Source organism: Myxine glutinosa, chromosome 7 (genome assembly GCF_964187855.1).
Source record: "Myxine glutinosa chromosome 7, kmMyxGlut1.1, whole genome shotgun sequence".
NCBI lineage: Eukaryota > Metazoa > Chordata > Myxini > Myxiniformes > Myxinidae > Myxine > Myxine glutinosa.
The window spans coordinates 163,067,681-163,093,235 of NC_136267.1; the positions used below are offsets into that span (position 1 = coordinate 163,067,681).

General features: G+C 46.0%; 1 protein-coding gene across 6 annotated transcripts in view; it reads left to right on the plus strand.

Moving 5' to 3' along the window:
* The window catches only part of LOC137430910 (mitogen-activated protein kinase kinase kinase 2-like), a 127,189-nt gene that overhangs the window by 96,834 nt on the left and 4,800 nt on the right, over positions 1-25,555 (plus strand). For all 6 annotated transcript variants that reach the window (XM_078782487.1, XM_078782482.1, XM_078782483.1 and 3 more), the window contains 3 exons: positions 4,674-4,805; positions 13,750-13,879; positions 14,079-14,256. In XM_078782487.1, the coding sequence (XP_078638613.1) occupies positions 4,674-4,805; positions 13,750-13,879; positions 14,079-14,256 (440 nt within the window). The remainder of the gene's footprint in view (positions 1-4,673; positions 4,806-13,749; positions 13,880-14,078; positions 14,257-25,555) is intronic.

Genomic DNA, 25,555 nt, shown 5'->3' on the forward strand with positions numbered 1-25,555 from the left:
TTGAAATTAATATTGAGGTTGATTGAATTACCAGGAAAATTGCACTTCTATGTACGACCCCCATATCTTGCAGTGTATCGACTTAAAAGTTTCGAAACTTTGCAATTTTCGTTTGATTCCATCTAGTTTTGAGAACAAAATTTTTCACCCATCTTCTTTCCTTCCTTTGAGGAGAGGGTGGGGTGCAATTGGAATTATCCGAGCAATATAACCATGATTTATGAAATATGCACATAAAGAGTACGCAATTTTTTGCTTCATATACATAACCTGGGTTATTTTGTACCTCCGATATGTTGCAGGTTTACAAGAGCTTTGCGTTGCTGTTGTTATTGTTGGGGTTCTTGTTGGAGTCGGTTTTTGAAATGTGCATCCATTGTTTGGACAGCTGCTGGACCCACATCTGTCGCTTGACTCCACTCACCATAGTGCCGAGATGAAATTGTATGGCAGTCGTCTTGTTTTGTGGAGCCGAGCACATTAGGCCTATATAGGCCTCTGCTAATTATAACACACTCTCCGGCTTTGGTGCGTCAGATTTCCATTGGCTTTGTGTGGGTCGAGTGTCAAGTTATTAATAAGGTTTAATCAAGCCTGTACACACCTCCCTAAAACAATGGCGTTGTGTAATATTTTAACGGCGCCATATGCTCGTTTCCCAATCGACCCATTGCTGGATTTTTTAAGCCAATTCAGTCACGCTTAATGACAAAGTCCCGTATCTCGAATGACCACGAGCAGGTTTTTATGAACAAAAGGTTTATTACCACAGAGAGAGCGGGAGGCCAGAAACTTGCTAACTCAATACACCTCTGACGTTCTTGAGACCCGAGCCTCGATCTACTTTTATCTATATACCCCAGAGAGGATAATAACATAACCCTTCCTCCCGCTCCTGCTCAGAGTGGTTGCATGAGTTGCCTGAAACCAGACTCGGCTGTCCGTTAGACTCGTAATTTATATTGAACGAAACCCTGAAAACCCTCGGAGATGAATTGTATAATACCTTCAACAGCAAGGATGAGAGAGTTCAGTGGACAGAGGAGGCGAAAATATATATATTTTGTGTCGCAGGTTGTGACCACAGTGCGGTCATTCTTGTTTTATTGTCCCCCGTCGCACAGCGGAGCGAAAGGGGGACTATGGTTTTCCCCTCCGTCCGTGTGTCCTTCCGCCCGTCCGTCCGTCCGTGCGTGCGTGTGTGCGTGCGGGCATGCGTGCGTAAGCGAAGGACCGCATTCGAATTTGGTGTGTGGGTGCAACCCACGTCAAAATCCAAGATGGCCGCCACCATGTATGTCTGATGCCATGTATGTCTGAACCTTGTGAGCTGAATATCTTGAAAAATAAGCGAAGTACCAACTTCTAATCTGGTGTGTGGGTGTACCTAGGCATAAGGAAGAACGCTATTGAAAATTGGGTCGGCACGTCAAAATCCAAGATGGCCGCCGCCATGTATGTCTGAACCTTATGAGATGAATATTTGAAAAATAAGCGAAGTACCAACTTCTAATCTGGCGTGTGGGTGTATCTAGGCACAAGGAAGAAGGCTGTTTAAAATTGGGTCGCCACGTCAAAATCCAAGATGGCCGCCGCCATGTATGTCTGAACCTTGTGAGATGAATATCTTGAAAAATAAGCGAAGCACCAACTTCTAATTTGGTGTGTGGGTGTATCTCGGCATAAGGAAGAATGCTATTGAAAATTGGGTCGCCACGTCAAAATCCAAGATGGCCGCCACCATATATATGTCTGAACCTTGTGAGCGAAATATCTTGAAAAATAAGCGAAGTACCAACTTCTAATCTGGTGTGTGGGTGTATCTAGGCACAATCAATAACGCTGTTTAAAATTGGGTCGCCACGTCAAAATCCAAGATGGCCGCCCCCATGTATGTCTGAACCTTGTGAGCGAAATATCATATCATAGCATGTTTTCTGCGTCTTCCACTTTGTCAACTCACATCACTTCCCCGACGGGGGACCGAGGCGTAACGCTTGTTTTTGGGAGTGATCGAGGCAATGGTCTGTTGCTATACACTGCCCAAATAAATGGATGTGTCACAAGAATGTGTTGCACACTGGGAACAAGATAACCCACCCGTAGCGCAGGTACTCTGCTAGTTCTTTCAGTCGAGTACAAATGAAATGTCCATTATTTAACAGCCAAATCTGTGTCATGCATTACTTAACAGCCAAAAATACATCACTTTCTACTTCTTGGAAATAAACTAAATAACCATTTTCCTTTATTTCATGATTTCGGGTTTTTCTTGCTTAAGAGCAGGCGTCCTAGTATTCCATTAGACGTTACCCCTTTTAGTGTTGGGATGATGCCGCCGTCCCGAACAACCAAGTAAGCTTCGCCGTCGTATAATATTATTTTAACCAAATACCATAATGTAAGTAGGACATTGAAAAAACGCAAATTGCACGAACATAATATTTATTGTAAAAATGTAAAAAAATAATTTCACGAGGTAATACATTAAAAAAGTGGCAAAGTAACAAAAGTAGAACTTTGAAAAAACGCAAATAATACGAATATCGATGCTCATACGCTGATACTTCCTTCACATCTTCATCAATGCTGATTTATTCGGAGCTGGGTGTCGCTTTCTGTGCTCGGTGACCACTTGGACGAGGAACTGGAACTGTTCCTCTTTCAATGTCAACTTTCCATTCAGCTCCTGTACCAGAGCCACAGCCCGTTCGGCTCTGTCGTTCACCACCGCAAGTTTGGAGACCAGAGCCCGTTCTTCGTTTCTCCTCTTCCTCCCGCTGTCGATTACGATATTCGGCTTTGCGTTGAGGGGTCTTGTCCAGACCCGTCATTGAGCCGGGACGTCCTCTATGACGCTGCTGCTGGAGGAACTCCCAATCCTCTCGGCACTTGATCAGTTTCTCAGCGTCAGCTTGGGCGATGTCAAAGAGATGATCTAAACGTTCAATGCGTCTATTTAAAAATGAATTAATAAAAGAAAATATCTTCTGATGCCTTCCTGTCTTCACCTTTTATTACTCCTTCTGTCTGCAAGTCTCACTCAACCTTTCCCGTTTTTGCCCATTAATAAATAACTAGAAGCATCCGCTGCCTACGGGAGTGGCCAGGGTGGTTATGGTATTATTCTTATTCAAACGTGTAATCCAAAATACCTCTCGCTATGTAATTTCAAACACTTCACCTCACTGCACTGGAAAACGTGGGGACAGGAATACTGTACTGTAAAGGTTGGACACTTGTGATACCCTCTCCGACCTCGAGGCAGCGCTGCACGATACACATTTATATGGGTGGAGAATTTGCGTTCCCCCTCTCCACCCTCCCCCCACCCCCTCCCAAGACCTATGTGTAGCAAATCTGGCTAGAACTGTGGGCGGAGTAGCACGACAAAGATGCACTGGTCCTTGAATTATAGTAAGGATTCACCCCTTCCTTCTTTTCATCTGCTAAGCCGCATGGATCAGAGGCTGCATAAAAAAAATAGATCTCTGTCAAGTAATACACAAGAGCGGCAATAAATAAAATCCACTCCCTAGTTGGGCTAAATCCAGATCAAGCCATTATACAGAATATCATTCATTTGATGCCTTCACGGGTTCAAGCACTGCAGATGCCAAAGAACACTCTTCCAGATACGAACAACTATTTTACTTCATTCTGTCGTACAAGAGTGACTGTGCTGTCTCTTTGCATGAGCCACCGTGAATCCATCGCTGTTTATTTATCAGCTCGTCTTTTTCCTCCTCTGACCCCTTCCCACTCTCCTATCATTTGTGCTCCCATTTCACTTTCTCAATTCCTGGGTAATAAATAGGTCAATTCATTAGAATGACCACACATATACAATGTTACCTTACTTGAAATGGTCCATCCTTCCTTATCATGCATGCTCGCTGCTGTTACTTCGGCCCCTACCTGCTCTTACCCCTCCCTGCACTACGGTCAAGGCTCTCTTCTCTTTGGCCATGATTGTAAATAGGGGTGTTCAGAATAAAATGAACACTCCTGATTGAAAAGAAACTTAAATTTAACAAAACCTATGAACAGAATCGAATTGATTACAGTTAGTATCTGGAAGAGTGTTCTCTGGCATCTGCAGTGCTTGAGCCCGTGAAGGCATCAACAACAACAACAACAACAGCATGCATTTTAAAGGCCATTTTACCTGCTCGGGCGGGGGTTAGCCTTGCGGTCCCCATGACAATCTTCTCCATCTTGCCCTATTATCTGCATCTCTCCTTGTTAGCCCCCTTGCCCGCATTTCTTCTTCCACCATCTTTAGCCAAGTCTTTCTCGGTCTTCCCCGTCCTCTACTTCCTTCTACATTCATTTCCATCACTCTTCTCAACCAGTCACTTTCATCCTTCCTCAACACATGACCAAACCATCTCAACCTGTTCCTCTTCACAGCATCAATCACAGGCTCTATTCCCATCATCTTTCGCAATTCATCATTGTCTTCCTCTCTCTCAACGATACTCCGCACATCCATCGAACCATTCGCATTTCCGCCCTTTCCAGCCTTCGTTGCTGCTCTACGTTCATTACCCAACCATACTGTCAGACCCAAATATATCTTCCACTCGATCCATTGTCCATGTTTCATATTCCCTTTCTGGAATGTGGTATATTTTCCTTTGTGACTTTCATTCTTTTTGTTGTCACCCCAGGAAGTTCGGGCTTTGGAGTGTGAGATCCAGCTACTCAAGAACCTGAGGCACGAGCGCATCGTGCAGTACTTTGGTTGTTTGCAGGACGCACAGGAGCGTACGCTCTCAATATTCATGGAGTACATGCCTGGGGTGAGGATGGTCATCACCTAGCAGTGTGTGTTCATGTACGTCTCTAATATTATTACATGGTCTTTGAACATAAATTTGCACCTGAAAACCTTCACACCAATTGTCGCATTCATAATGTGCGAGTTGAAGAACGTCAGAGTGATTTTGGTTTTCTTTTGTATTAATATTAATTAAATCACTCCCTGATCCCCACCAATCCTTCCCCCCTCACCCCATGTGGACTGAAGGCTCAGGGAGACACCTGTACATGAATTACATGTAGGACAACGACATAAGGAGACATCCTTGTAGTTTTATTTGGATTACAAAGGCATTTTTGAATTGACACACAATATGGGATTTAAGCCCGTGATCCTAGAATCACGAGGATTAATTACTCAGATGGGAAATTCGAACATGCAAACCCAAATTCAGTTATATGATGTCGGCATAATCAATTGTCCAATGATTACTTATTATTTACGAGAGGAAACAAATTACCTCCACCACCGAAGGTGGACAGAGGTCATGTTTTCACCCCTGTTTGTCTGTCTATCTGTGAGCAGGATATCTCAATGTTATGGACGGATTTGGACAAAACTTGGTGGACAGGCTGGGTGTGTGGCAAGGATGAATTGATTCGATTTTGGCGAAGATTCGGATCCGGATCCAGATACGAGATATTTTTTTAATTTATAAAGTGATTCTTCACAATTGAAAGATAGTGCCAAAAACATAAAGTTCCACATTCTCTTCATTCTCACTCTTCCCTCCAAGCCTTCAAGACAGCTGTTCACCACCATCTTAGATCACCCTGTTCCAAAACCAAGATCTTTTGTATCACTGTTAATCCCTCCCTCCACCCCGCTCCCTCCCCACAGATCCCAAATCCAAAAAGAAGAAGCAACAGCTCAAGGAAATGCCGCATTGATTAATAATTGATGCAGCGAAAATTAGAAAACAACTTCAAAAAATGCCCAACTTCAAAAGCCTAGGCCCAGATGGAATTCTAAATTTCTGGCTTAAACAACTGGATGCTCTTCACAATCACTACGCCAGGACATTTAACGAACTGATCCAAGAGGAAAAGGCAGTGGATGAGTGGCTCGTAGAAGGGAACACCTTTTTCATCCCAAAATTGGAGGAAACCCAACTTCCCCACAAATACCGGCCAATAACATGTCGACCAACCACATACAAACTGCTGACAGGATTCATCACAGAAATGATGGACCATCATCTACCACAGCAAGGAGGTTTAGAGGCAGAACAAAAGGGATGTAAGAGAGGGTGCTATGGAACAATTGATCACCTACTACTGAACAGGGCCATGCTTGAAAATTGCAAAATGCAAAGAACTAAATTGTCCACTGCCTGGATAGACTATAAGAAAGCTTTTGACAGTATCCCACATTCGCAGATGATAAAATGCATGCAAATATACAAAATCAATCCCCAAATAATCAAACTGATTGAGAAAGCAATGGAGCTCTTGAATACCACTTTTATATAGAACAACACTCAGAAAGAAAAATCGAAATACCAGATGTGAAGATACCGCATGGAATCTTCCAGAGAGACAGTCGACACAGACAGTGTTCCTCCCCCTCCACCCCCTTCTGTTTTGTCTTGTTCTGGACCCACTAAGTAACCTCATAAATTCATAAAGGAACAAGGACATGGATACACCCTAACAACCAGTAGACGAACAACCAAATAAATAGGAAAGGTGACACATCTACTATACAACAACAAACAACAACAGGCATTTTAAGGCCATTTTCCCTGCAAGAGCGGGGGTTAGTCTTGCGGTCCCCATGACAATCTTCTCCATTTTGCCCTATTTTCTGCATCTCCCCTTGTTAACCCCCTTGCCCTCCTTTCTTCTTCGACCATCTTTAGCCAAGTCTTTCTCGGTCTTCCCCGTCCTCTACTTCCTTCTACATTCATTTCCATCACTCTTCTCAACCAGTCACTTTCATCCTTCCTCAACACATGACCAAACCATCTCAAACTGTTTCTCTTCACAGCATCAATCACAGGCTCTATTCCCATCATCTTTCGCAATTCATCATTGTCTTCCTCTCTCTCAACGATACTCCACACATCCACCGAACCATTCACATTTCCACCCTTTCCAGCCTTCGTTGCTGCTCTACGTTCATTGCCCATGTCTCGCTCCCATAAATCATAACACTTCTCACACATGCAGCATACACCGTTCCCTTCAGCTTCAACGACACTCCCCTCCTCGTCAGCACGCCACTCAGTTCCCGAAACTTCTTCCATGCACATCTCACTCTAGCAACCGTTGCCGAGTCTGATCCACCTTCTCCATTCAACATGTCTCCTAGGTAACAAAATGTTTTCACACCTTCCAGCTTCACGCCATCTCCAAGATCCAACTCAACATTGCCTCCATCTGCAGCTCCCTCTGTGCACACCTTACAAATGAATGTAGCTGCCACACTGGTTAATGACCCTCTCAAACCACTACATTTTTGATGAACCCACTCAGCGCACATTGTACATTGAATGGAGTTCACTCCGACACCCTTCCTGCACACAGCACACGGCCACTTCTCAGTTCTTTCCACCTCACTACATGCTTTACCACTTGTCATCACCTTCGTTTTTCCGATATTCACCTTCAGACCTTTTGTCTCCATACATTCCTTCCACTTCCGTCGTCTGTCGTCGTCGTCGTCTGTCGTCCGTTAACTTTTCGACGTTAACAGTCCAGCGTCCACAAATATCAACCGATTCTGATCAAACTTGACATGCAGCATCCTTACTCCAAGGACCAGGTTGGTATTACATTTCAGCCCGGTCCGTTGAAAAATGGCGGACTTAGGCGACCATTTTGTTTTTGGTCATGAAAACGACGTTAACACTCTAGCGTCCACAAATATTAACAGATTTTCATCAAACTTAGAATGTTTAACCCTTACCACACAAGGTAGGTTGCTATTGCATTCCAACCTGATCCGTCACAAAATGGCCACCATAGGCCGCCATATTGTTTTCAGCTCTGAAACGACGTTAAGACTTTAACGTCCACAAGTATTTATGGATTTTGATCAAACTTGGTGTGTGAGACTCTTACTACACAAGGTAGCTTGCTGTCGCATGTCAACCCGATCTATCACAAAATGGCCGCCTACACAACTATATTTCTGCAACATTGTTGCAAAGTGTAACATTGTATCAATTGTAAAACAAGGACAAGTATAAGGATACAAGGACCTTAAAATTATTACACAAGGTTGTTGGCTTTTCATTTAAGTCAAATCTAGTACAGACAACTGACCTACTTTAAAGTTGTCCAGTCAGTTCAGTTGAGTTCTGCTTCCCTGGAAGCTCTAGTTCATCTTCTCCTTCAGTCCATCCATACTTTCTGCAATCAACGCCTCATCATCTGCATACAACAGCTCCCACGGTAAACCCTCCTTTATTAACTCAACTGGACTACCGTCAAGTTGAGTTCATCACATACTGAACCCTCCGGCGTCCGGTGTCTGTCGTCCGTTAACTTTTCGATGTTAACACTCCAGCGTCCACAAATATCAACCGATTCTGATCAAGCTTGACATGCAGCATCCTTACTCCAAGGACCAGGTTAGTATTACATTTCAGCCCGGTCCGTTGAAAAATGGCGGACTTAGGCGACCATTTTGTTTTTGGTCATGAAAACGACGTTAACACTCTTGCGTCCACAAATATTAACAGATTTTGATCAAACTTAGAATGTTTAACCCTTACCACACAAGGTAGGATGCTATTGCATTCCAACCTGATCCGTCACAAAATGGCCACCATAGGCCGCCATATTGTTTTCAGCTCTGAAACGACATTAAGACTTTAACGTCCACAAATATTTATGGATTTTGATCAAACTTGGTGTGTGAGACTCTTACCACACAAGGTAGGTTGCTGTCGCATGTCAGCCCGATCTGTCACAAAATGGCCGCCTACACAACTATATTTCTGCAACATTGTTGCAAAGTGTAACATTGTATCAATTGTAAAACAAGGACAAGTATAAGGATACAAGGACCTTAAAATTATTACACAAGGTTGTTGGCTTTTCATTTAAGTCAAATCTAGTACAGACAACTGACCTACTTTAAAGTTGTCCAGTCAGTTCAGTTGAGTTCTGCTTCCCTTGAAGCTCTAGTTCATCTTCTCCTTCAGTCCATCCATACTTTCTGCAATCAACACCTGATCATCTGCATACAACAACTCCCACGGTAAACCCTCCTTTACGTTCCGAGCCAGCACCTCCATCACAGCTACAAATAGTTGTGGACTTAGTACCGACCCTTGATGCACTCCCACCTTCACTTCAAACTCACCACTGTTCCCGTCCTTCGTCCTGACAGCTGTGCACGCTCTTTTGTACATTGCCATCACGACTCTGATCAACCATTCCTCCACTCCTAACTTCCTCAATGCCCATGTCAATACTTTGCGTGGAACCCGATCGAATGCTTTCTCCAGATCAACAAACCCAAGAAACAACTTCTTCCTCTTCTCCATGTACTTCTCCTGCAACTGCCTCACAATAAAAAGTTCGTCTGTCGTTCCTCTTCCTGGCATAAATCCAAACTGCATTTCGTCAATCTTCACTTTCTTCCTCATCCTCCTCTCCAACACCCTTTCCAATACCTTCATTCCATGCTCCAATAACTTTATCGCTCAATACGAGCCACAGTCCAGAGGGTCACCTTTCCCCATGTATAGAGGGACGAGGGTACTCAGTTCCCAATCCACTGGAATGCGGCCTTCTTTCACCACCAGATTGCAGATCTCTGTCATTCTCTTCACACCCCAATTTCCCGCTGCCTTCAACATATCTCCCACAACTCCCGTCGGCCCTCCCACTTTTCTGCTCTTCATTGCTTTTATCGCTTCCTCAACTTCCTTCTCGGTTATCTTCTCTGCCGGTCCTATAACTGGGTTAATTTATATGTTGCCATCCCATTCATTCTCTGCATTCAACAGTATTTCCATATATCTCTTCCATCTCCCTTTAATTCCATCTGGGTCCACAACGATTTGTACCACTTCATCCTTCAAGCAACTCACCCCCATCACATCACACCTCTCTTTCGCTATCTGCTTTGCAATCCTGAATACCGCTCTCTGACCCTCTTCCAAATCCAAGCGCTCTCCGAACATTTTCCTGCATGCCTCCTGCACCTTTGCTACCTCTTTCTTTGCAGCCTTCTTGGCTGCCTTATAACTTTCATGCTCTGCCTTTTCTGCTCCCATACCCTTCGCCTTCTGCCACTCCTTGAACTGCTTACGCTTCTCGTCAATCTTCTTTCCAACTTCATCATCCCACCACCATGTTTCCGAGTGCCTCGGTGGTCCTTTTGTCCATCCATATACCTCACCAACGGCTCCCAACAGACTATCTTTCATTGACATCCAACCACTTTCAAGCTCAACCACATCATCCTCTACCAAACTCAGCCTCTCTTTTAATGCCTCCCGCACTGTCACCTCTTTCAACCTCCACATCTTCATTCTCGGTTGGTACTTCACCCGCCGAGCTCTCCTCGCACCTTTCCCTCGCACCTTAACCCTTATGTCGCAGACAACCAAGTGGTGCTGTGAAACAGCCTCCTCCCCCGGGATCACCTTTGTGTCCCGGAGGTGCCCCCTATCCTGCCTACGCACCAGCAGGTAGTCAACGGTTGCCGTCGTCCCACCTGACGTGTATGTAACAAGCTTATTATCCTCTTTCTGGAACTGAGTATTACAAATCAACAAATCAGCTCCATCAGTAAACTCCAAAATCCTTTCACCTTCTCCATTTCTCACACCATATCCGTAACCCCCATGAACTCCCTCAAAACCGTCCATACTCCTTCCCACATGTCCATTTAGGTCTCCTCCTACCACAACAACTTCCTCATCTTTCACGTTTTCCATCAGCTTCTCTATCGCACACCAGAACTTGTCCTTCTCTTCATCGCTCCGACCAACCTGCGGAGCATATCCCGAGATGACGTTCAACAAGAGCTTTCCAATCATCATTTTCACTATCATCAACCTTTCACTCACTCGAGTCACACTCACCACACTGCCTACAAACTCCTCAGAAAACAGGACACCAACACCATTCACGCCCTCCAGGCACCCTTGCCACACAAACTTGTATTTCTGTCCCTGCCTATCCTTCACCATTCTCACACCACTTCCCTTCCATCTCGTCTCCTGCACACAACATATGTCCACTCTTCTTCTGACCAATACTTCCACCACTTCTCCTGATCTCCCTGTCATTGTCCCTACATTCCATGTCCCAAACCTCAGAAACCGATCTCCACGTCGGGCATCAGGCTTTTCGTCGTCATAAATGGAGTGATTTCCACCCTTGCTTCGATCGGGTTCCCCACCTTGAGTTTTGAAGAGAGGGAGTGGGTCCCCCACGGGGTACTTCGGGCTGTACCCTGCCCATATGTTGTTGTAATTGTCATGGTACTCTTTTTGAGGCAATGTTTTTATGGCCAGATGCCCTTCCTGACGCCAACCCTTTTAGTCGCCTCTTACGACACGCAGGGATACGGTGTACCTATTCTAAACCGGGGTACACACCGGATATACATCTACTATACATGGATGATTTAAAGCTCTTCTCGCCAAATGACAAAAAATTGACAGAACAACTAAAACTAGTAAAACGGTTTTCCGAGGACATTCAAATGGAGTTTGGACTGGACAAGAGCACCAAGTGCACATTTGTACAAGGGAATGCAACAAAAATAGACAACACTAGAACGGCACTCGGTAGAGCACATACCTCCGCCAGGCTGAACAGTTTATGTTTTGTATCCCAATGATAGGCCGGATCTGGATTTGGACCTGAACCAAAGTCTAATTGGCTTGTTCTTGTCACCTAACCAACTCGTCCACCAAGTTGAGTCATAACTCGTCCATGCCTTTTTTAAATATCATGTTATATATCGCTTTTCATCCGATCTCTCAATGGTGAAGAATCACTTAAAAAAATTAAATAACTCTCGTATCCAAATCCATATTCAGATCATACACCAAAATCGAATCAACTTGGTCTTGTCACATACTCAACCTCTTCACCAAGTTTTGTCTAAATCCGGCGACAACTTTTTGAGATATCGTGCAGTATATCGTTTTTGGCCTGATCTCCCAGTGGTTAAGAATCACTTAACAAATTCTGCTAGCCGGATCCGGATCTTCACCAAAATCTAATCATTTCGTCCTTGTCATGTACACTACCTCTCCGCCAAATTTCATCCGAATCAGTCAACAAGATTTTGAGATATCTTGTTCACAGACAAACAGACAGGGGTGAAAAAATATCCTCCATCCACCTTCGGTGGCGGAGGTAATAAAAATTGACCTTGAAACAACAACACAGCAGTTAGAAAACGAAGCATCATACAAATACCTCGGACTAGAAGAGGGCCTCCAAATATGTCACAAATAAATGCGAAAAACAATCGCCGAAGAATACCTACGTAGAACGAAGCTGATCCTGAACACATGCCTCGCCCCAAGAAACAAAATCGAAGCCATAAACCAGCAGTACCAGTGTACCAATATAGCTGCGGAATAATAAACTGGCCCAAATCAGAAATCAACAAGTTAGACATCAAAACAAGAAAACTCCTTACCATCAACAAAACGTTTTACAAAAACTAGTGCATCCCTAGAATGTACCTGCCGAGATGGGAGGGAGGGAGTGGCCTGATGGAACTCAACCAGGTGCACAGAGCGATGAGTGTTGGACTAGCTGAGTATGTGAAATTCTCAACAGACTATCAGATGCAATTTGTAAACAAACCTGAACACAATAAACCTGAAAAAGTATCTCTAACTCACCTTGCAATGAATTGCCAAAAACAGGTGTGAATAGAAGATGCCGTAAAGGAGAGTGAAACAGCAACAAATACAGCCCCAACAATTGTGAAAAAGATAAAATAAATATCAAGAAATATACACTAACAACTGGGAGAATGACAAAAGAGCAGGAAAATACAAAAAAATAATTGGACAGAGTGGGGATAGACAAAGAAGGCTCATTGGAATGGCGAAGAAGAGGTCAGCTCAACTGGGACGGCGAGCGAATCATGATAAATGCCCAAGATCTAGGACACAACACCATTGGATTTAAAAAGATGGCGAGACTGAGCCAGACGGACAAGTGTAGATACTGCAAGACACAAAGAGCGAGTACTAGTCACCTGCTCTCGGGGTGCAAAAAACTATTATCAGAACAACTTTACACACAACGACACAACAATGTATGCAAAGCCTTGACATTGCGTCCGGACATTGTACTCAGGAACAAAAAGGAAAAGACAGCATTACTGATTGAAATATCAGTACCCAGCGATTTTGCCCTAAATAACGGAGAAATCAAGAAAATGACCAAATACCAGGACCTCAAAAATGAGGCCAAGAGATCTTGGAAGCTGAAGAGCATCAAAATTGTACCAGTGATAATTGGAGCAACAGGAATAATAAAGAAGGACCTCACTGAGATTTTAAAAACCATGCCCGGGAATATTACCACAAATGAACTACAACTGGAGGCAATCTGGGGTTCGGTGACGATCCTGAAAAGAGCTCTTGGAACAAAACTCTGAAAAAGTTGAACAGTTTGGTCCATGAACTGTGATCCCTTACCAAAGAGTAGGTGGATACTTTGGGTTCTGGTGGAGACACACGCACACGCATACACATACACATACACACACACACACACGCATACGCATACACATACACACACGTTACGATAGTCTCGCAACCCCCTTGGGGCGAGACTAATCAACATTTTGTGTTCAATTTTAAAGAGAAAAAGGATTTTTGATGTCCGATGCATTTAGTGTTTGACCGACAGATATATTGTATTCACAGCCTGATGTATAAATGTTCACGTCTGGCTACCAATCTTCTTGGCTTGTGTTTGCAGGGTTCGGTGAAGGACCAACTGAAGTCATACGGTGCTTTGACGGAGAATGTGACCCGTCGATATACCAGACAGATTTTGGAGGGTGTCCATTATCTACATTCCAACATGATTGTGCACCGTGACATCAAGGGTATGCCTCACAACTTTCCACAATATCCTTTTGCGAACCTACTGTGATTGCCCCTGCTTTGATGAATTTACTTGTGCTGTATCTTCATCAGCTTTTCTTTTTCATAAAATAAGTGTCACTTCAATGTGGTTGAAAGAGCTTTCTGTTTATCTAAATCATTGACATTTGATGCTGATTCTGGTGCTTTCAAATGTAATAGGTGCGAACATCCTGCGTGATTCTCTGGGCAATGTGAAGCTCGGTGATTTTGGTGCCAGCAAACGCCTGCAGACGATCTGCCTCACAGGCACCGGGATCAAGTCCGTGAGTGGCACGCCAAATTGGATGAGCCCCGAGGTCATCAGTGGTGAAGGATATGGGCGCAAAGCCGACATCTGGTGAGGCGTCTCCTGCCCTGTTCCCTGTTGTGTAGTGTGCATATGAAGAGATGGCAGGGCATTCTTGTGTGAGGAGGATGTGGTGGCGAGAGGATCGAGAGATTGGCACAATGAAAAAGGATGAGGGGAAGAAGCATGCAAATAAGGGGACGAGAGGGCCGACACTGTCGCCCAGATATCTCAGATGGCAGAGCACTGGTACGGTTCACCAGAGGTTTGATTCCTGGTCTGGACGTGTAATTTTCCCACATATGTCAATTCAATAAGTATATAGTTTTTGGCCTTATCTATCAATGGTGAAGAATCATTAAAAAATATATCTTGTAGTCAGATCCGGATCTTTACCAAAATCTCATCATTCCATCCTTGTCACACACCCAACCTGTCCCCCAAATTTAGTCTGAATCTGTCCACAACTTTTTCAGATATACTGTTCACAGACAGACAAACCCGCAGACAAGGGTGAAAACATAACCTCCACCCAGCTTCGGTGGCAGAGGTAATGGAATAGGTGGAGGGAGAGGAAGAAGAGTTGCGCTCATGCTGTCCTGCTTTCTTGTCACCTCGCTCTTCCCTGAACCGATATTTTGTACAAAAAAAACAACTGAGAGCAAGCTGTACAGTGTACACCAGATAATGCATGTGCATGAATGTACTTAAAAAGGTAAGGTGAGAGATAAACTGGACTCATTGCTTATCTTGGGCAACCACTGTCTCTGCAGGTAAAAATAAGGTCGTAGTGATGTTAAAATGAGCCTCTTTGTTTCAATTTTAGTGAGGATTTACAGTCCAGTAATTACTTAGCATTGCCGACAAAGCCCGAGACAACCTGCGCTTTGTAGAATGCGTTGCTTTGTTAACTGTCAACGTTAGCAAAACTGCTGAGGTGACGTAGTTTTGAGAAATGAAGGGAAGTGCAGGAAGTGTGTGTGTGTGTGTGTGTGTGTGTGTGTGTGTGTGTGTGTGTGTGTGTGTGTGTGTGTGTGTGTGTGTGTGTGTGTGTGTGTGTGTGTGTGTGTGTGTGTCTACACGTACTAGTCAAGTCCACCACGTGCTTTATCTTGACTTGGCATGGTCCCTCTGGCTTGACAAGATGACCATTATTACAAACAGCTTGCAGGTTGAAGCGAGCCAGCTGTCCCTGTGCAAACACAATTAGGCGAGGATGTGAAGGCTGTGGAGTAAAAAGGGCACGTCCTGTTTCCTTTGCGAAACAATAACTCGGCCACTGCATCTCAGCTATTGCAGACAAACTGCACCAGCATGATGGCAAAGTGAAAATTGCATTCTGTTGCTTCAAAATGTTTTTTGGGAGGTTGGGGGGCAGATCGGTGCAGACATATATATATATATATATATATATATATATATATATATATATACATATATATATATATATATATATATATATATATATATATATATATATATATATATATATATATATATATATATATATATATATATATACAGTATATATATATATATATATATATATATATATATATATATATATATATATATATATATATATATATATATATATATATATATATAACTGTAAGAAATAGTAGAAACTCCAAAGTACGAGCAGGGCGTCTCATTTGTATTGAATAAATAATCGTTAGATTAAATAAGACGCGGACGTAGCTTCAGGACGTCGATCTTTAATTGTCGACAAGCTTTCGACCAACAAAGGTCTTCTTCTGAGTCAGCCCCAAGTTCAACGGAAGTGCCGTCGACAATTAAAGATTGACGTCCTGAAGCTACGTCCGCGTCTTATTTAATCTAACGATTATATATATATATATATATATATATATATATATATATATATATATATATATATATATATATATATATATATATACGTATATATATATATATACATATATATATATATATATATATATATATATATATATATATATATATATATATTGTTGTGGTTTTTAGAACCCTCCACTTGGTAAATGTTTGTAAATGTTCCCTTATAAATAATCCCCTGTAAATACTCCCATTTTTGGTGTAAAGGTCAAAGGTCGCACCCTAGTTAGGCCATGTACAACACGTAGCAAACCCTAGGCTTCTTCTTTAGTTATTTCATTAGTATGTGTTTCAGGTAAGGATCTGTTTCCAATAGTTGAATCTGCGTTGTATTAATCAAATATCCTAGCCCCCTTCTCAAATTCCCATCCTATTCATTTTGCGGCTTTACCCTCTCCAAATTGTATGGCGCGCCTTTGCCAGCAGCATTCGCTGCCTTTGAGCTAAAGCTGGCCCCAAGCCGCCATTACGCACGCGGTCAAGTTGGAGAAGAAGGGAGGAGCGGCCAGGAACATAGGCGTGGCCCCATCAACGCGTCACGAGGGGAGGTACCAATGAACCCTCGTGACCAATCCGGGCCGAGGCGTGTTCACCGGTAGGCGGAGCAAAGCGGACGCGGCTTGATACGCGAGGCTTGTGATAAAAGCGCGAGCGCGAAGCCCTTTCACAGAGATGCGGGGGAGATCGGCAGTTGCGAGGAGAGAAGATCGGCAGATCGGCAAACTTGAGGGAACAGCGCAGAGGTGGCGAATGATAAGAACCTTGCGCGGAGGATCGCTTGGTACGATCATACGAACTGCCGTGGTTTTGAGAGCGTTTGGCACGCTATACGTACGGAGATTCCAACTCCTCGTATATGTAAGGTCCGGTCGCGCGCCAACGAGACGCCAGCTGCCTGCCATTCTTCGCGGCGGACCCGGAGCCTGGAACCATCTGCCTGGACCTTCCTCCCCTACCAGCTACCATTCCGTGTGAGTCTGTCTGTTTGTCCTGTGGTCGTGTTAAGTTAAGTCTGTTTAAATAAGCCTGCCCTATGTCCTTTTATTTCCTTCTTCTTGTATATTCTCTTCTTTCGTTTCCTCTTTTAGATAGTGAATAAACCATATTTGTTCTTCCTTCACCCTTCTTATTCTTTGGTTCCTCTCATCCGATCGCTTGCGTCCTGTCCCCAATTGAATATTGGTGGCACGATTAGAACCGCTCAGAATCGGGTTAGTTTTATTGCTAACGGCTCGAGCTTCGGATTGCTAAACCGCTCGGCAAAATTCCATCTTGTCCGTGGCTCGGGCAGAAGTAGCGCCCTGCTTTGCGGCGAGGTTGGCGAAGGTATCTGGGACCCCATTGACCAGTCACCCTGGTCAACCTCAACCCCGCAAAGGAGCGCGATATCTTCTAGGACTCGGACGGCCAGTGTAATAGACGAGGGGATTAAACCCCCCTCGGTAAGGGGAGAGCCGTAAACCGAGATCCGCAACAATTGGTGTCAGGAGTGGGATTGGACCCGAACCAAATTTTTTAAACCATCTGAAAAATTTGGTCGAAATTACGAGTGGCCGAAATTTATTATTTAACAACCAAATTTATATCGTGCCATGGATGATCAAGGCGGTCGGATGCCGGTGCGGGAGATAGTGGAAGAGTTAGAGGCAATCCAGGACCCCAGGGAACAATTGGGGGTTATGGAAGAGGGAGTTGAAGAAGGTGTGGTAGAGGGGGTTGCAGGTGCACAATATGGCGGCGCCTCGCACGTGGTCGCGGCAGCACAAGATGGCGGCGCCGCACATGTGGCCATGGTAGCCGAGCCTGCAGCGGCAGTAGACAGGGGCCTATTTGTGACCCACATGATGGCCTTTGTGGCCAAAACAGAGGATAGCTTCAAGGGATTGGAAAATAGAATGGGGGAGCAATTGGGAAGCCAAATTGGTGAATTAAGAAATGATATGGGAAACCAAATTGGAGGATTGAGAAACGAGATGGGAAACCAAATTGAGGAAATGGGAAATGATTGGAAAACCAAATTAGGGGGATTGAGTAAGGGTATGGGAGAAATGAGGGCCAATATTGAAGGGTTTGGAAACGGAATGAGTGAGCAAATAAGTAAATTTGGGGACAGAATGGGTGACCGCATACAAAAATGTGGGGAGAACATTAACCGCAGGTCGGGCGGGAAAAGCGCATTTGTACACGACGGGGTAGCGCGACTCAAGGAGCGTGGGAGAAGCGACGTGGAGCAGGGCAAAGCCGGGTGGACCGGGATAGAAATCGCGACACGGGGTGTGAAAAACCCGACGGCCGCCAAATTGGACAAGGCAAATTCATGTGAACCTGCGGTCGTCGAGGGAAAGGAAAAAGAATTAATTCAAATTGGCAAAGAAACCGAACAAATAGTAGTGGAAATTGGGTCTGGAGAGACGGCAGAGAGAGGAATTAAATCGGAGATTGAGATGGAATGCATACAAAGTCTGAATTCACATCCTGATGCCGTACTTGCTAATCCTTATAAAGATTTGCAGGTGCGTGTGGAGAGGAGGATTCCAAAGGTGAGTGAGGTGGTATATGGTGCAAAAAGATTTTGCGGGAGAATGTTTGGCGCAAAAAGAATTTTCGCGCGCTTGGGATCCCAGCGTACCGTGGGCGTTTGTGGGAGGTCCGTGGTGCGCTGTGTGAGAGAAAATGGCACGCGTGTGAGGAAAAAGTGTGCGTCGAAGAGTGAGTGTGTTACAAAGTGTGGGAGTGATACCGAGTGCGAGAGTGAATGCACATCGGAGTGTGGAAGTGGAACGACGAGTGATACGGAGAGTGAGATGGATGAGGAGCGGGTGCGAGGATGCACACTTGGAATGGTTGAGCGTGTGCGAGAACGCACACCTGAGTTGGTTGTGGCGCGTCTGCGGGAGGGCACATCGGAGCGCGTGAGTGGGTATGTGCAGGAGTGCACACCCGTGGTGAGTGTTATGGAGTACGTAACAGAGGAGTGGTGTGCGATGGAGTGTGCGAGTAGGATGAGTGCGTGAGAAGGTGCGTGAGAGGAGTGGTGTGTAACAGAGTGCGTAGGAAAGGGGTATGCACGAGCGAGTGCTGTGACAAAGTGTATGGGATTTATGAGCAAAGAGCGGGTCGCGTATGCGTGTGAGCATGCGAGGGGAGCATCGATGTTGACCGGGGCAGCGGTTAGGCCGACGTATAGCTGACGCGAGCGAGCTCCCGGTCCGTGCCGGGCGGTGTGTGCTACGGGAGCCGGCCGGGATCGGTGTCGCGTCGCTCCTGCTCGGAGCGTCGTGCACGATTCGGGCCGGGCCCCGCCCTGCACGGTCGAGTCCACGCTTTGCCAGGCAAAGCGGGCGGCCTGGTTCGATAGGAAGGAGGAGGGGTTGGAACGGCGCCCCCTTGTGGTGGCGGCGCTCCACCCGGGCATGGGAGCGAAAGGCCTTGCGTAGAGATGGTGCTTTGAACCTTGGCCCGGCGAAACCTCCTCCCCTGAATCGAGTGCCGGACCGCAGGAGACCAAACCACCCGTATGCATTGCTCGGCTTTGCGAAGCCGAGCTGTAAAGAATGCAATGACGTACCGAGAGGCTCTGAGTGAAGTGGACTGATGGCGATAGTGATAGTGTGATTGGGAATTGATGGCAAACGGTATATGGTGTAGAGGGATGGTAGATTTACCATCCCTCACATCACATGGGGGTAAAGGAGCTATAGTTTTATGGGGTATGGCTGTGAAAACTAGCCCGGGAGGGTTAGGATATAATGATAGAATTTAGAAAGATGACCATAGGTAACTGTTGAGTTAAGTAGCGACATGTACCTGTAGAGGGGACGTAGCAGATTAGTTGGATTATAACAACGTGGGGGCGCTTACTATAAGGGAAGATGGGGAGCGCGAGTTTCAGAAGGGAGTAGTTAGATCAGATGATGCAGTGTGTGTGCAGGAAGTGATTGAGCAGAGTATTGTGAAAAGTGTGATTGGGCGTTGTATTGAATGAATGCGCCTGGAGGGAAGGAGTGTGCAAGTGCCACCAGGTGTGTGTGAGCACCAGGTGAGTGTGCAAGTGCAGGTGAAGCACAGGTGTATGGAGAATGGTTGTGTGGAATAGCTGGTATGGAGTATGGAGTGAATGGTCTGGAATACATGGAGTATGGAATGGATGGTGTGGAGTGAGTAGTGTGGAATACGTGGAGTGGAGTGGTTGGTGCGAAAGGAGTGGATGGGGAAAATGGACCCCTTCACGAGTACCCGGGGAGGGAAGTTTAAAAGTAGGTAGAGGGAGTAGGTAAATTGTGGTTGGATATTGGCATCTGAGGTGCGGGTAGTTGCACAGGAGTGTTGTGATTGGTGCCTGAGTAAAGTGGAATGGCTGGGCGTGTGGCCTGTTAGTGAGAAAGATTAAATGGGCACTCCGCCACTGTTAGTATGTCGGCCAGGTGAGGCCGCAGGTAGGCTCTGGGAGCCAGTAGAGTTGTTCAATGGGGCCCGAGGATCCGGAGGATGGACCTGGGTAGCCTGACGCCAGAGAGGGCGGTAGGGGGTGAGAGCGCCAGAGGGCCTTCCCCAGATAGGTTAGGGTAAGGAGCAGGTAAGCTCGGGAGACAACTGTGTGCAGGACACAACTGTGTGCAGGCATCAGCCCACGGGTCCTAAAATCCTGCTCTGCCACTCTACCTCACCCTCTCTCTGTTCTTTTCACCCTATCTTTTGCTCAAGGTCATCTGCCAGCATCCTGGAAATCAGCAAACATTACCGCTTTACACAAAAAAGGTGCAAAAACAGATCCTTTTAACTACAGACCAATCAGCCTGCTCCCAATTATCAGCAAAGTCATGGAATCCATCATTGCTTCGGATATGAAATCTTTCCTCTTCTCCAATGGCTTGATCTCTGATCATCAATTTGGATTCAGACCAGGTCACTCTACTCTGGACATGCTGCTTCTCCTGTCTCAACAATGGATGGAGGTCCTCAATGCCAAACAGGAAATTAGAGCTGTCTCCCTCGACATATCACGTGCCTTCGATACGGTCTGGCACCCAGCTCTGCTCACCAAACTCTACTCCTATGGTATCCATGGAAATCTCCATGCATGGCTTGCGGACTTCCTCTCTGGTCATAGTCAACGTGTGGCCCTGAATGGATTTCTCTCATCTCCCCTTCCTGTTCAGGCTGGAGTTCCCCAAGGCAGTGTGCTGGGCCCTGTGCTTTTTCTGGTCTTTATCAATGATCTCTCCGACTCTGGAAAATCCTCTCTATCTCTTTGCTGATGACGCCACTCTCTGCCGCTCCATTCCTCTTCCCTCAGATCGGCAGTCTGCAGCCTCCTCACTCTCTGAAGACCTGGACAAAATCACAGACTGGTCAAACAAGTGGAACATGTCTTTCAATCCTGACAAATCTCACACTCTTACTATGTCTCTCCGAAAAGATCGACTGGACAACCCTCCCATCTACTTTCTCAACAATCCTCTCCAAGAAGTTCTGTCGTTCAAGCTTTTGGGTGTCACTACCTGCCATGATCTTTCTTGGGAAAACCACATTTCCAAGCTGGCCTGCAAAGCCAGTCACCGACTGGGCATCCTCCGTCGTGCGAAGTCCTTCCTAGGCACACCTGAGCTCCTCACCACATACAAGGCTTTCATCCGCAGCTCAATGGAATACTGTTCTCCCCTATGGGCTGGTGCTCCTGCCTCACACCTAGCTCGGCTTCACGCTGTTGAAACCAAAGCTTTCAGAATCATTGGAATCTCCCGCGATGAAGCTATCTCTGAGGGCCTTTCACTCACTCACCGCAGGCAGGTAGGTGGTCTTTCTGTCTTCTACCGACTCCTCTCCGGCCTTGCTCCCCCAGCTCTCTCTGTGCTCTGTCCCCCAAATATTCCTACAGGTCGCACAAGATCTGCCAGCAAGCCTCTGATGGTTAAACTGCCAAAATCTCGACTCTCTGCTCACCTTCACTCCTTCATGCCTCTTTTCTCCCGCCTCTGGAACAAACTCCCACACTCCCTTCAATCCCACTCCTCCCTCCAGGTCTTTAAAACAGCTGTTCACCACCATCTCTTATCTTCCCCCATCCAAAACCTTGATCTTTTCTACTCCCGCTAATTCACCCCAGATCCACCTTGTTTGAAATTCCAACTTCTTTCCTGGAAGTCCTGGCAGTGTCCATATGTTTTATACCTCTCCCACCGCCCCCTTCCCATGCCCCCCCCCCAAAGCCCTCGCCCTCTCTCAGATCTCTCGATGTCTCCATGTCTCTCGGTCCCTGCTCTCAAATGTTGTGTTTGTGTCCTTCCCCCTCTCTCCCCATCTTGTCTACCGCTCCCGATGTTATATGTTTTATGTGTCGGTTTGTCTTTCTGTGTGATTAATGTTCGCTCTTTCATGAGCCTCGATCTTGTATACAAAAAAAAAAAAAAAAAAAAAAAAAAAAAACTGCAGTGGCGGAGGTGTGCAGGTGAGCGGACCTGCTGGGAGTGCCACACGACCCAGCCTTGAAATTGTGCGACGGCACAGGGAGCAGAATCGGGGGAGTGAGACCCAAAATTGGTGAGCACCACAGTTTGGTCAATGGGAGTTCGGTTTTTAGAACCACATAGTGTAAAATGGCCAATGGTTTGGCAGGGAAAGACCCTGGGTAGAGTAAAAGTGTTAAAGTCATTTAGAAGATAGTTAGGATTGAAGTCTCTTCGCACCATCCGCATCCACTCACCTGAGGTGACAGGACTCCACACCACCGTTTTTTGCAAATGTCTGGTATGTAAGACGCATCATGTGACGTGGGGGTGACATTGTGCTGATGTTCCATCTCTTCCTCCTTAGGAGGGATTGGTGATAAATTGATTGATGGAAAATTTGGTTAGAGGGATTGTTGATGAATTTGGAATTAGGGGAGATATGGGGAAGACAAGACGTAGCGACGAATTTGTAAAATTGTGTAAATACGGGGTAAGGGGCAAGGGTAGATTAGGTGACAGGGGGGGACGTATGGTAGGGACGAGCTTTCTCCGCTCACTCTCCTGCGCACCTCACCTCTGCATTACCTTGTGTTGATGTGTACCCTTGCGCCCCGCTGACCCTGCTTTGTCTTCCTTCCCCACTCATGGACCGTGGTCTTTGTGTGCTGAGGGGAAAGTGTGCACGTGCCCGCAGTTGTGTGCCCGCACCCTCGCTGCTGCCTGCCTGGACCGGTACCACACTTATGGACCGCACGTTGTTGTGGCCGAGCACCACCATATGGACCACAGGTCTGTGGCCGAGCACCACATTTATGGACCCCACGTTTTGGGGCCTGGCATCGCTGCTGGGAATCTTGCTTGCGGACCACGGTCACGGTGGCACCTAAGCCATGCAGGTGGACCACCCTTAGTTGGCCCCTGCTGGCCATAATTAAAAAGTGGACGCGTTTTGTGCCCTTTTATTACCAAATAGGCAGCAAGCAAGAAGTCGCCCAGAAACATCGACAGAGAAGAGAAGACGTCATCTGCGGAGCATCGTTGCTTATTATTTGAAATGTGGTGACTGTGCACTGGGTGGTGCTGACTGTGCATTTTGGTGCTTTGGTGCTTATTGGTGCTGGTGGTATCGGTGCAGTGCAGTGTATGCCTTTCCTCTTTTCAAACCATCTTCTTTTGTTTCCCAAAAGACAGGTCCTGGGTTCGCATGTAAATACCAAGTAGTGTCTTTGTAAATAATGCTCCCCACCGTCAATGTTTAGTTTGAAGACAATTCCGTGATTCGGTTATCCTGTGGGCGTGATTCTGTTCGACAGAATGCAACGCAGCAGGCGGGACATACTTAGTTGTTTTTAAAATGTCGCACTCAGGGTGAAGTTAATAGTAGAGGGTTACCACACCTGAGTGTCACACTAAGTTAAAGTTCTTTCGGGCCGGGACGGCCCTGGAGGTAATGAGGGTGCAGTGTTGTGGTTTTTAGAACCCTTCACTTGGTAAATTTTTGTAAATGTTCCCTTATAAATAATCCCCTGTAAATACTAAATTTGACCCTTGTGTTGGGCTAGCGGCTAGGGTGCCGGCTTAGGATCCTGGGTTCGAATCCCGGTAGATCGCTGAATTAACGCCAGGGGGGTTGACTCAGCCTGTCATCCTTCCGAGGTCGGCTAATTGAGTACCAGTTCACTGGTAATTCCCTGTTTGTCGTTAAAGGCGGCAAAAAGGGTTGGCGTCAGGAAGGGCATCCGGCCGTAAAACATTGCTTCAAAAAGGAGACCGAAAAACAACAACAACCACGGTCCCCGAAAAAGGCCAACCCCCGCTTGCGGGGAAAAATGGCCTCTAAAGGTGTTTTTTTTTTTTGTTTTTTTTTACCACACCTGAGTGTCACACTAAGTTAAAGTTCTTTCGGGCTGGGACGGCCCTGGAGGTAATGAGGGTGCAGTGTTGTGGTTTTTAGAACCCTCCACTTGGTAAATTTTTGTAAATGTTCCCTTATAAATAATCCCCTGTAAATACTCCCATTTTTGGTGTAAAGGTCAAAGGTCGCACCCTAGTTAGGCCATGTACAACACGTAGCAAACCATAGGCTTCTTTTTTAGTTATTTCATTAGTATGTGTTTCAGGTAAGGATCTGTTTCCAATAGTTGAATCTGTGTTGTATTAATCAAATAACCTAGCCCCCTTCTCAAATTCCCATCCTATTCATTTTGCGGCTTTACCCTCTCCAAATTGTATGGCACGCCTTTGCCAGCAGCATTCGCTGCCTTTGAGATAAAGCTGGCCCCAAGCCGCCATTACGCACGCGGTCAAGTTGAAGAAGAAGGGAGGAGCGGCCAGGAACATAGGCGTGGCCCCATCAACGCGTCACGAGGGGAGGTACCAATGAACCCTCGTGACCAATCCGGGCCGAGGCGTGTTCACCGGTAGGCGGAGCAAAGCGGACGCGGCTTGATACGCGAGGCTTGTGATAACAGCGCGAGCGCGAAGCCCTTTCACAGAGATGCGGGGGAGATCGGCAGATGCGAGGAGAGAAGATTGGCAGATCGGCAAACTTGAGGGAACAGCGCAGAGGCGGTGAATGATAAGAACCTTGCGCGGAGGATCGCTTGGGACGATCGTGTGATACGAACTGCCGTGGTTTTGAGAGCGTTCGGCACGCTATACGTACGGAGCTTCCAACCCCTCGCATATGTAAGGTCCGGTCGCGCGTCAACGAGACGCCAGCTGCCTGCCATTCTTCGCGGCGGACCCGGAGCCTGGAACCATCTGCCTGGACCTTCCTCCCCTACCAGCTACCATTCCGTGTGAGTCTGTCTGTTTGTCCTGGGGTCGTGTTAAGTTAAGTCTGTTTAAATAAGCTTGCCCTATGTTTTTTTATTTCCTTCTCCTTGTATATTACCTTCTTTCGTTTCCTCTTTTAGATAGTGAATAAACCATATTTGTTCTTCCTTCACCCTTCTTATTCTTTGGTTCCTCTCATCCGATCGCTTGCGTCCTGTCCCCAATTGAATATCGGTGGCACGATT